Source organism: Canis lupus, chromosome 2, assembly GCF_003254725.2.
Source record: "Canis lupus dingo isolate Sandy chromosome 2, ASM325472v2, whole genome shotgun sequence".
Taxonomy (NCBI): Eukaryota; Metazoa; Chordata; class Mammalia; order Carnivora; family Canidae; genus Canis; species Canis lupus.
The window spans coordinates 40887635-40901177 of record NC_064244.1 but is presented as its reverse complement, the minus strand read 5'-3'; the positions used below and the strand labels follow the sequence as shown (position 1 = coordinate 40901177).

Genomic DNA, 13543 nt, shown 5'->3' with positions numbered 1-13543 from the left:
CAGAGAGAGAGAGAGAGAGAGGCAGAGACACAGGCAGAGGGAGAAGCAGGCTCCATGCACCGGGAGCCCGACTTGGGACTAGATCCCGGGTCTCCAGGATCGCGCCCTGGGCCAAAGGCAGGCGCCAAACCACTGCGTCACCCAGGGATCCCTGGCCTTCATTATTTTAGATGAGAAGCCAGTCATTAACTGTAACCGTTATATAGAATGTGTCATTTTACTTTTTTTTTTCCTCTTGATTTCAACATTTTGACTGTGATAGGCCTAAGTTTTGATCTCTTTATATTTATCCTATTTGGGACTTGCTGAAATTCTTGAATATAATGAGTAATTTTTTAAAATCAAATGATACATTTTAGGCCATTATTTCTTGAAAGAGTTTTTCTGTCTATTTTTTCTCTCCTTTATTTTTGGTATTTCTATTGCATATGTTTTGGCATGCTTGCCACCTCAGAGACCTGACTCCATTTTTCATCAATATTTTTTCTCTACTTCTATTGTTAATGTTTATTGATCTTTCTACAAATTTACTAATTCTTGCTTATGCAACCCCAAAGCTACTTTTGAACGTCTCTAATGAATTTTTTATTTGAGTTATGCTTGTCAACTCCAGAATTTCTATTTGAAATATATATCTTTGTCTATGTCCATCTCTATTTACTGAAAATTTCTATTTGTTTACTCATTGTTATTATACTTTCCTTTAATGATTCAAATATGGTTTTCTTTCATATTTGAACATTTTTAAAACAGCTGCTTCAAGTCTGTGAAATCTAACATCCAGAGGCACTTAGATAGTTTCCATTGACTTTTCTTTCCCTCTGAGTATGGGTTATACCTTCCATTGACTTTTCATGTTTCATAATTTTTGTTGAAGGTTGGTTGGAAATTTTGGATAATGATTTCACTAAACAAATTTTTTTTTGCTTATTTGCTTACTTATTTTATTGCTTACTTGCATCTTTGGCTGGGCTAACTCTCTGATATCTTGCTATCCCATAGTGTGCAGCTATCAGTGTTGTCTGCTATGGAAATATTTATAGCACTTGGCCAACAATTAGACACAGTTTTTGCTCAAACACCTCAGGCTAGTAAAGCTTCCACTGCCTGCAGTTAGGCCTGTATATACTGGGTAGGGCACTCAAAATTCTGGATATATTTACATCTAGCCCAGCATTTACTTTCCACTGGGATTGTTTTCATTTGTGCTTGCTTTTCAAAAAAGGTGGTTTTATTAAAGCACGAGGACAGGACCTATGGGCAGAAAGAGATGCTTCATGTGTGTTTTCTAAGTGCTTGTGCACAGTCTTATGGTCAGCTAAAACTTTGTGAATTGCTTGGTCCCTCTTTGCTCTCTGCTGCCCATGTATGAAGACTCAGCCAGAAATATGCTTGCCTCAACCATGCTACAAATTCAGGCCACTGTCTTTATTCTTAGTGAATGAAGATCATGGCATCCAATGAAAACATCTCTGGATATGATTGTTGCCCACTACTCTAAATTACTTTAATAAGGACGGTGCAGTTGCTGACCCTCAGAGTAGCCTGCCCTATGAAAGCAGACCCTCCATACCAATCAAACAACAGGAGTAAGATGGCAATATCCCTAAACAAGAACATCACAGGCCCTCACCACCACCATTGTTTCAATTCAAAATTTAGCATTTTTCAAACATAAATGCTAGTCAAATTGACATAGACTATTTGTCAATTTCCAGAGTGCTATAACAGTTGTTTTGGTCAGTTTTGTCTCAATTTATAGTTGTTTTCTGGATAAAGGATTTGCTGATCTCCTTATTCAGCCACAGCCTTAGGTGCTACTTCTCAGGGTAATTTTATATTGATTTCAAAGCCAGACAAAAATAATTAAAAAGAGAAAAGTATACACTCATTTTACTTATGAAAATAGTTTCAAATTTTCTAAATAAAATACTAACTATTCAAATTAAAGAGTGTATTAAAAATGTATTATGGTTAGGTATGATTTACCCTAAGAAAACATTAATAGTTTAACATTAGCAAATTTATCAAGAAATTTATTACATTAATAGACTTAAAAAGAAAAAATCAGAAAATTATTTCAACAGCTATAGAAGACATTTGATTTTCATTAAAACAGATTCAGGAGATTAAGAATAGAAAGGAATTTTCTAAACCTGCTAAAGTTTATTTAAAAATACCTACAGTAAACATACTTAATGGAGAAACCCTAGATATATATTCCTTCTTAATATATGAAGATAAGGCAATCTGATGTTCATTATTATCATTATTATTATTATTGTTTAACTATGGAATTCTAGATTCTGGCCAATGATATAAGAAAAGGAGAAGATATAATGGAGTGATAAAATGGAAAAGGAAGTTATAAAACACCTATTATCTCCTATTATGCAGATAATGTGATCAACTACCAAGAAAAAATGATGAGTCAATAGATAAACTATCAGAATTAACAGAAGATATCATAAAGCTATTCAATGTAAGATCAACCTGTAGAAACCAATAGAATTTCTCTATACCAACAATAACCAGATAGAAATACCATAAACAACAAAAAAAACAAGCAAAATATCAGTAAAATTACAAATTTTCTAGGTATTAGCAAAAAGTATAAAAATCTGTGGAAAACGCTTAATAGATTTCATAAAGTACACAGAAATTATTATGAATAATATTAATGATAAGGTATTCTGTGCTCTTGAATTGGGCAAGTTAATATTAAAAAGTCAATTTTGCTCAAATTTATTTATAAATTCTTTGTACCCCTAATCACTTCAGGTTTCCAAACTCAAGTTGGATTTTTCATAAACTCAATAAACTTTTTATTTCTAATATACAAGTAAATATACATCTATGTATAGGTAGGTCAACTTGGAGAAAGATGATTTAAGAAAGGTGACCTGCTTAATTAGTTATTAAAGGAATGAGCTCATCTGAATAAGGAGCTCAGAAATTCACATATACACACATATGAACATAATATCGTACACAGTTGGCAACCTAACTCAATGAGAAACATTGAATAAATGAGTCAATTAAAAAATGAAAGTCCCTAGATGGACCAAATACATTAAAGATTGTGAGGAATTGAACTATGGGTGATAGAAATGAAAATGGTGAAAAGAAGTCATATTTGAGATACACTTTGGAGACAATACCAATGAGAGTTGTTGATGGATTGGATATTAGAGTTGGAAAGTTAAAAAAATGACACGTTAGTGAAGAAGAAATTGATGATGCAAGAGAGAAAGGATCTCTATAGTAGGAGGAAAATTCTTGAACAAAAAGAGCACCTTATCCTGAAAGTGAGCCTCAGGGTTGATTTTTGATGGGAGGAATCTAAGCAGAGAAAGTGGGTAGATTTTTCTCTCTTATGGTGAAGAGAAAGTAACAACAAAAACAGTTTAATTACATGAGTGCATTCAAACACAAACAAGTAAAAATCTAAGCAGAAATTACGCGAAAGGCCCACAGTCAAATGTGAACAACCTTAATTTATAAATATTTTCCTCGGTAGCAAAACAAGTAACCATAAGAACTTAAGAGGTAAAAATCATAATATAGGCATGAAATGATAACAGAAAGGTATAAAGGTTCAGAATTCCAAAATTTTCTTCCTTAAAAATCTTATTTGATCAAATTTAGTAAATGTGTGTCTACACGTGAAAACATCTGACTAGCAAATTTAGAAATACTTTTGTTAGAATTGGTATGGGTGTGTATTTCATTTTTTTGTTTGTCATTTGCTTGTATTTTATACCTTAAAACATCATGATCAGTTTTTCTTGAAGGAGAAAGATGGGGAGGAGAGGATGGAGAAGGAGAATAGATCTTAGTGAATGAGTCCGTCTCTAAATGTGACAAAGCAGAATTGGAATTTACCAGGATACTTGTCTGACCTCCACAGATTTTGTAAAAGACAGAAGCTGCTTGCTTTTGCTCAGATAAAGGATTTGCAGTGATAGGCCAATTGAGGGGTGACTGTGTTACTCTTTTAAAAGTGAGACTGGTTGAGTTAAAGCAAAGAATTTGGTTGAGTAGATTTACTGTGGAAACTGAGATTCTCAGACATTCCTGAGTAACGTTTACAGGGAAAAATTTTAGCGTGGTTAATCCAGGGATGTTATGGTAATTTGGGTGTGCCTCCCCTGACTGATCACTTTAATTATGTGTCAGGGAGAGGAGAGGAGGAAGAGAAAGAAGATATGGGAGAAGAAGCTACCTGGGAGATTGGAGAGATATGAGTAGTTGTGAGGATTCCTAGTGATAACCCCCAGCTTTGTCAACAGTTTACTGTGACAGAGTGTAAGCTAGAAATGTCCCTCAATCTGGGTCTAGCATTTTAATTTTTTTGTAGAAATAAAAAAATTGTATAAATTAAGAAAATTACAAAGTAAAATCATTGGGTGGTGGCTTGCATCTGTACAGTTTCTTTCATTTTATTCCCTTTTTATTAAAAAATTTAATAAATTTATTAATAACATTTTTTTAACCACAGAATACTCTTCTGAAACATATATTAGCCTGTATTCCAATCTGCAAAATAGATGTAAACAAGCAACTTTAGGTGAGTTAGGGAAACTCTCTAGGTGTCAGAAAGAACATGCAGGAGAATGTGAAGGAAAAAAAGAAAAAATAAAATGAATCAGAAATCAGACACCTGCTAACATATGTTAAATACTGTATCTGGCTTTTAAGAGTTAGTTTCTCATTTGATCCATATTCCGTCTCACAGATGAAAAAATTGAGACCCAGAGAGAGAGACATAAATTGTCCCAGTGACACAGAGTGTAAGAATTCTGACATTTGAACTTAGTTCTGAAGTTCCATGACGGCTTTTGTTGAAGCTGAGGCAGGCCAGGAGGGATGAGAAATGGCCATGGAAGGCAGATCTCACACTCCCTTACTCCACCTCCTAGTGTCTGTCAGTGCCCAAAGTGGTTTCTGAGAGTCGGGTCATGGGTTGGGCATATGGACAAGCTGTACCAGATATTTAGCCCACCCCTGGACTAAGCCATGTTCCCTCCCTTCTAAGTAGTTGGCTTCACAACAGGTATGACCTAGTAATTAGGAAACAAACAAACAGTTCTAAGTAGAGTCAGACATAATCTTGAAAGCAGATATGACAAGTTGACTTCAGATAATCTCACCTTGTCTGAGGCAATGGCCCGGGAGGCTCTCGTTAAATAGCTGGCTCTTTTCTGGGATTTTGCTTCTTTCTCCCTGAAAGAGAGTGAGAAGTAGCATAGCTTAGACATGCTTTCCCAATTTCAAGGATAATAATATACATGTCAAACTTAATTTTGACTCTTATCCTCAGCTAACTCTAGTATATCAGAAGTAGAGGTAGATATGTGCAGAAATGACCTAAGTTACCATAAACTCTCCTCAGTGCTGAAAAAAATCTCAGACATGGCTCTACAGAAAGCAGGAATCTCTTCTTTTAACTGCACAACCAACAGACTAGTCCTCCACCCATTTAACTGCTTCCAACATCCCGGTGGTCACCAACTCTAAAAGCCATCTCTACCATCATTGGAATAGTCTCTTTGAAGGACTATATTCATACTGAACCGAAATCTATCTGCCTGTTTTGGTTCTGGTTCTAAACTCTAAGGTCCCACAGAGCAAATTCAGACATTTGAAGATAGTTTTTATGCCCTGTACATCTCCTTTCCAGTATTAGAAACCAAGTTTACTCCAACATAATTTAAATAGGTAACAAAAATAATAATTGAGTGATTTCAAAGAGATAAGCTACCTTGTATGTTTCAAGACATTTTATTTTTGTTTTAAATTATTTTTCAGTAAATATACTATATTCATATTCATAGCTTTAGTCTCCTATCAGGGCATCCTATATAACAAGAAGGAAGTTTTATAATAAATAATATATCTGCTGGTTTACATTCAGCTTTCAAGAGAATAAGAGAATTGCTCAGCTTGCCCTGGGTCTCCCCCATCCCCATCCCCTAAGTCTTGCCCTTTTCTTCCAACCTCCACAATTTCTTCACTAGGTGCAGCATGATGATTACAGCTTCATTATCCCAAACTTATACACTATGTCAAATTAAATCCCCTGAGACATACCACTTGGCATTTAAAAAGCTAATTATAACATAATTATCTTAAATGGATAAGCTTAGTATTGGCTTGGTATCAGTGTTGAAGTTTTGATAGTGGTCAGAAAACAAAGATGACCTCCTTGTTCAAAAACAAACTAGAACACTTTGAGTTGAGGATTTTTGGTTGATGCCAAGCCTTCTTCCACCTTTGGGTGTCCCTGAAGAGAAGGAAACCAAACTAAGAAGCATTGCATACATGTCGGTGAACTTTCAGGACACTCACCCTTCCGGAGCTGCAGGGAGGTGGAAGCTAAAATCAATTCTTTAGACCATCTTATCCTAGTGTAATCCTAGATGTCTAGAGAAACTGGCAGCTCACAGGGTCAGGGTGTGTCCTGCTTAAATCCTTCTACTGGTTGGCTGCCATAAGGAGAGTTTGATATCATTCCTAGGGAGCTTTTCTCAGGCCTGAGTATACAACAGAGTCAGGGCTTAAGAGACCCAAGAATTCTTTTTTCCCAGAGTTAGGAAACTCAAAGTGGAACTACATCTTCAAAAGACTATTAAGTGCTACAGAAGGTATTAACTCTGGATCCTCTGGAATGTTTTGGAATGCCATTTGAGTGATTATTAAAATTTTTTCAAGTAGGTGGCATTTATCCAACTTCACCTGATAGTAGGTGTCAGACTGATCTGCTAAGCATTTTTATTTAACCTTTCAGATTCAGAAAAATATATTTGACAGAATATAAAAAAAATACATTCACTAGTCCAGAGGATAGCTGGTAACTCAAACACTTAAAGAGAGATTTTACTCACAACATCATTTTGCAGGTGGCACATCTATTGATGAATGCTATTCCATCGGGGCTTTGAAAAAGTTTTTTATCTTGGGAACAAAATAATTTTCCATTTTTCATCAATGCCCGATATTCATTACATGTTTCCTAAGGAAAAGATGAAAAAAAGCATGTTTACTGAAATCTCATCAAAGCAAGACTTTACCTTCTAAGAACTTCCTTGAGCAATATTATTTAATGACCAATACTTGCTTTGTAGAGAAGCCATTCACTCAATTGACACAAATATCACAATCAAAAACAATGACTGGATCATCTGTTGGAGACTGCAAATCTACTTAAAAAGCATTCATCCAAAAACAATTAGTGAAATGGAAAGACCTGACCTTTATTCCAGGGTTGTCTTTTACAAGCCCAATAGCCTTAGCGAATTATCTTCTCAATGGCTAACTTACCCTGTCTGTAAAAATAGAGGATATAATTTCAGATGTTCTGTATGTATTATGAGGATTAAGTATTGTAAGCATGTAAAACTTTCAAAGTGCTTGATACATAGTAATCAATATTTTACATTATCCTCCTCCCCCTTTCTTTCTCCTTTATTATTGTTGTTGTTATTATTATTGGAATATGACACATATAAAATACCTAGCACACAGTAGGTCAATACTAATTGCTGTCAAAAGGAACATGAAAAGATTGCTGAAAAGGTTAATTCAATATATTTCATGGAAGGCTTGCTATATGTCACTCTTTTCTAGGACCTTAAAACCAATGGTGCATTTGCATTAGCTCTCAAAGTACTGATTTAATGATATATTTCCTATTAGTTTAGAAAATCCACTGGGTCTTTAAAGCAAGCCTTTGGAATCTAAGTTTTGTGAGTTTTTTGGTTTTATTTTGATTTTGCAAAAAAAAAAAAAAATACTGCTTCAAGGTGTTTGCATCAGGAAAAAAGAAATTAGGGTGTCGGGGTGGCTCAGTTGGTTAAGCAGCTGCCTTTGGCTCAAATCATGATCCCAGGGTCTTGGGATTGAGTCCTGCACTGGGCTCCCTGCTCAGTGGCAAGTTTGCTTCTCCCTCTGCCCCTCCACCCACATGTTTTTTTTTTTTCCTCTCTCTCTCTCCTCCCTCTCTCCCTCAAATAAATACATAAATAAAAATATTTTTAAAAAATAGAAAAGAAGCAAGAAATTATTATTATTTTGAAAAGAAGAAAGAAATTAAATCAAGCCTTTGCTCTAAATCTGACAAATACAACCTCTTTTAAAGAACTGATTATAGAATTCTGTCCAGCCTCAAAATTAATAAGTTAGGAAACAACAAGTGTTGGTGGGAATGTGGAAAAAGGGGAAACCTAGTACACTACTGGTGGGAATGCAAGCTGGTGCAACCACTCTGGAAAACAGTACAGAGGTTCCTCAAAAAGTTAAAAGTAGAGCTACCCTACAATGCAGCAGTTACACTACTAGGTATATATCCCTAAGATATGAATGCAGTGATAGGAAGGGGCACCTATCCCTCAGTGTTTATAGCAGCAGTATGCACAACAGCCAAACTACGGAAAGAGCCCAGATGTCCATCAACAGATGAATGGATAAAGATATCTATCTATCTATCATCTATCTATCTATCTATCTATCTATCTATCTATCTATCCATCCATCCACAACAGAATATTACTCAGCCATCAAAAAATGAAATCTTGTCATTTGTGATGGAGCTAGAGTGTATTATGCTAAGCGAAATAAGTCAATCAGAGAAAAACAATTATCATATAATTTCACTCATGTGTAGAATTTAAGAAATAAAACAGGAGCACAGAGGAAGGGAGGGAAAAAATAAGTTGTAATCAGAGAGGGAGACAAACATAAAAGACTGCTAACCATAGGAAACAAACAGAGGGGTGCTGGAGGGAAGGAGTTAGGGGATGAAATAACTGCATGATGGGCATTACGGAGAGCACATCACATGATGTAATGAGCACTGCGTGTTAACAAACCACTGAACTCTACCCTTGAAACAATAATATACTACATGTTAATTGAATTAAAAAAAAGAATTCTGTCCAGCTTCCTATATCTTTATAATAATCATTCAATCAGCCAACAAAAACTCATTATGATATTAATTTACTTTGTTAGGTGCCACGGGTATAGCTAGGTGCATGGATATGGCACTAAGGCAGAAGCATTCTTGCCTAAACTGTGCTTACTGTCGAATGGATTATGATGTACTTCACCTCGCGTCTTAAACATGGGATGCAGTTGGTAGCACTTGCAGAATGATTAATGGTGAAGAAGAAGAAATAAATAATATCAGAGACCAGCCCTGGGAAATTTTGCTCATGGTGACCTACTAAAATATCTCTAATACTTTTATCACCACCCAGTGATCTTATCTGAGTAGCACAGCAATAATTTTGGGCAACAGCCTGACGACTGGGCCTCTTGTGTCTCAGTCTCTGATTTTACAGTATTTTTTAAAGATTTTATTTATTTATTCATGAGAGACACAGAGAGAGAGAGGCAGAGACATAGGCAGAGGGAGAAGCAGGCTCCATGCAGGGAGCCTGAAGCGGGACTCGATCCCAGGACCTGGGGATCATGCCCTGAGCTGAAGGCAGACACTAAACCACTGAGCCACCCACATGTCCCTCTGATTCTACGGTATCTTATGCCAACATTGCAAGTTACTGCTCAGCTCACCAGATATAACTGATTCTATAAAGTCTAGATAAAACTTTGTCATAGAATCAGAGAAGAGTCTGGTGTTTTTTTGTGATAGAATAATATCCCTTGCGAGGCAGGTCTTAAAGAAAGTATTGAAAACTAAGATTTATGAAGCATTAGAATGAAGCTTTTAAAAGGTTTTAGTGGTCAGTTGAAAAAGAACATTACTAATTAGGATAATTCCTGCATTGGACTTCTCCAGTGTCACAATGAGATGAATGCCTAATTCCTAGAAAGACCCACTTTGTTTTTTTTTTAACAGATGGACAACCATCACCCAGAGAGAAGGTCAAGATTAATTAGTTTAAGTAGTTAAGATAGAATACAATGCTGTTTTTCTGAGTTACAAAATAATCCAACGTATTCTCTTGGCAAAAACAGGAAAAGGCCATACAAATTGAAAGCAGGAGGTGGGTTTTCTCTCAGGAGGTGGATTTTCTCTCGGAAACAATGTCCTCTCAATTACTGACAAGGGAGGGTTGAAACAGGAACAGATCTACACCAAAACAGCATCCTGAGGTAGGGGGATGACTTTTTAGCAAGTGTTTACTTGCAGTCCACCTTCCAGTCTTTGGCTTATTTCCATTTTGTTTTGTTATTGTTGCTGTTGCTTGTGTTTTCTCCCGGTGTCTCAGAACAACTCAAGCCCTCCAGGGCCCAACTCCTTCCTTCACTGGCCGGGATGTACCCATTGTCCTCTACTGTCCCTCCTCCAATAGCACAATAAAATCCCCCAGGAGCTGGCATCAACCGCACTCTGTGTTAGAGCACTAACAAGGTCCTTTTGGCTTTATAATAACCCTTCTGTGATGACAAATTCACGTATATGGTAAAGATCCTTGGAGATCACCACAGTACTTTTCCATGCTGTGCTGGCTCATGATTATATCATTCAACATGGTTTTCTGGCACCAGTAAGAACTCAATCTACTGAATTTGGAAAATAAAAATTCCAGCACTGTAAGAAAGACTAAATCAATACTTTTAACTTCTGACAAAATTTACATAGACGGTTGTAAGAAATATTTCCAGACACATAGTTATTTCTTTGTGTTCTTGTTCATACCAACATCAAGGGTGGCTACATTTATTTTAAAAATATTTTCCAGTGAAATAGATTTTAATGGTATAAAAAGTCACAGTTGCAAAATTAGAAATATCCACCAGAATCACCACCCATTATCAAAGACTCTGAAAAAGAAGATTATGGTTTCCTGCACAATACGATTTACACAATACTCTTCTTTTGCTAGTAAGCAACTAACATGCTAGTAAGCATGTTCTTTGATTCCCCCAAATCCAACTTTTTTTCTACTCTACTCTACTACCCTACTTATCCCATAGAGGTTTCTTGAGCCTCTCCTTACACAGCAAATTTAGATGAAATAATATAAGCTATGATGAAATTTCCTAGAACATTCCTGAAATGTTTCTTTAAAAAAGTTGTTACAGAAAAATATAGCAAGAGAGTATTTTAACAATAGTTCTATGAGTTTCATTATAGAAAAGGGTTGTTTTATTGTTTTATCATTTTAATGTTCACAGCTTTTAAGAGACATAGCCCATATTTGCTATATATCTAGCACTGTTTAAGTGCTGTATTAATGGCATAGGTGTGTGTGTGTGTGTGTGTGTGTGTGTGTGTGTGTGTTTGGCTCTGGACTTATTTTTTCCAAATTGATAAAAAATAACTTCTATAGGAAATTATTCTTTTATTGCTTAAACCAAAGATTTCTAAGTGTTGGCTAAGCACCCTCCTGAATCAAGGCCTCTACCATTCCAGGTTCTTCTATCTTCAGGACTTACTCCCTTCAGATCCTTGTTCTAATACTATCTTTTCAGAGCAAACTTACTTGACTATCCTAAGAAGAACTGATACCACCTCCATCCTCAGAAATTCCTATCTTCCTTCCTCCTTCATTTTCCTCTTAGCACTAATCATTATTTAATGTGCTATATATTTTACTAATTTCTTTATTAACTTATCTGTTTTCCTCCACTAAGGTGTAAGTTCCCCAAGGACAGGATTCTTGTCTATTTTCCTTATTTTCCAATATCCCCAACAACTCAAACAGGGTCTGACTGATAGATGACAGATGCTCACTAAATATTTAGTGAATGAAATATATACACTGACTATATACAAGGTCCAGACAACCCCTTTATCCACAATGGCCACAAGAACACTTATTTCTGCTTTCTATGTCTGTCATGACTTGTCAGTTGTTAAATCGAATAATACTAATTCACTGGTTTGTTTTTGGAATTTTAGAGCACTCCTTTAGCAGGACAGATTGCCTCTTGCAGACATCCACCATCATTAATACATGGATAGATGTGTGTGTGTTTGCATGTCCGTGAGTGATTCATGTCTTCCTTCATAAAGACCTGTTTCTGTGTTTTTAACAAAAGCTATTAGTACCTATCAGTATAATATGTATGCATTATTAATGCGAAGGTGTTGGCCACAGGCCATTTTACTTTAGAGATCTTGGAATGGATTCAATGAACAGAAAAAGCAGGACTAACCTGATTTTCATCCTCACTGGCAGCATCTGGGACAAAAATACAGAAACTAAAGTTAAGGGAATGTAAAATATTCAACAAATAAACAATTCACTCAGTGCAGTGCCTGCTTATTTTAATGGCGGCACGTTATAAAACCACAAATTATTTTTGAACACATTAAAATTTACCTTGGCAAACAAAATGAGGGCACTGCACCAGGAAACCAGTACATATGTTCACAGAGGTCTAGTCACTCATAAAGGTCTAATTACTTTGGAAAATAATACTCGTACTTTTTTACCCTCTCAAAATATTTAATTTCAAAGAGATCCTTTCACAGCAAAGTAAAAAGACTTCTTTTAAAATTATAATATAACAAATATCGAATATAGCATATCAATTATAATTTAAAAGTATAATTAATGTAGCATAAAGTTATATTATATATACTCATAAAATGAAATATTTTGAAATCTGTCAACTCTGTCTCCTTATTACCGCTACAAAAATTAGAGATCTGACAAAAATTAAGATTCATTAAAATCATAGGCTATTATACTGTTTCATTAACAGACTGCTTTTTGTATGTACACACTTATCTTAGGAAAGTGAGCATCATTTACGTATAATGATCTTCTGACTCTGAGACCTTCCTTTAAAAAATACAAATGCTTCAGAGCAAGACTGAGTCTGGGCAACTCATGTTCCCTTCAAATTCAAACAGCAGCTGCAAAAACCTACCTTCTACTTCCCACAAAAGTCTCTTAGCCTTTAGGAGAAATGCTTTCAACCCATTTAGGATTTGATAACACAAAATAAAATATTGCTGGAAGGTACTACTACTTTAAAATAAGAATAGATGATTGAAGTTGACTTTTTAATAGCTAGTTTATAAATATAGTATTATTCTTTATAAAATATACATCTAAGTTTTAAATATCTATTATATATGTAATTCTTGTCAGTATGAATTGATATGCTCGGTGAGGGGAAGATGGAGAAGAATCTATTAGCTTTTCAGAACTAATACAGATTTAATAGAAAGAATTCTCATGGATAAAAATTCAGATTACATCAAACTACTTGCCACTTTTAAAGATAACAACATACTTATTAAGCCACATATATAATTCTTCAAAACTCTGTGTCTGGCAAGATATTTCAAGATTATACACACACACGTACATATATACATACAAACATATTAAGAGTAAGGGGAAGGAGACAAGTCCTTGACCAGGACTTTGCCATGTGTGGCAAGAGGCTTAGATTATATGCAAATTGCTCACCTTGTATGAGGCAAAGAGCCAGGGTCAGAAGCATTGGCACTTTGGCTATCTTCATGTTGAAGATGATGTAAGTCGGTTACAAGTCTGATCCTTGCATTGCTCACCAGCTGGTGCTCTAAGACTGAACCCATGGAGATGCAGCTCAC

At 35.5% G+C, this 13543-nt stretch overlaps 1 protein-coding gene across 2 annotated transcripts in view; it reads right to left on the bottom strand.

The window, feature by feature from the left end:
- SPINK5 (serine peptidase inhibitor Kazal type 5) overlaps positions 1 to 13543 on the bottom strand; it is an 80154-nt gene extending 66611 nt beyond the window's left edge. For both annotated transcript variants that reach the window (XM_025447838.3, XM_035713712.2), the window contains exons 1-4: positions 13398 to 13543; positions 12130 to 12155; positions 6888 to 7015; positions 5154 to 5226 (exon numbers count right to left, since the gene is read on the bottom strand). In XM_025447838.3, coding sequence (XP_025303623.1) covers positions 5154 to 5226; positions 6888 to 7015; positions 12130 to 12155; positions 13398 to 13452 — 282 coding nt within the window. In that variant the 5' untranslated portion in view covers positions 13453 to 13543. The remainder of the gene's footprint in view (positions 1 to 5153; positions 5227 to 6887; positions 7016 to 12129; positions 12156 to 13397) is intronic.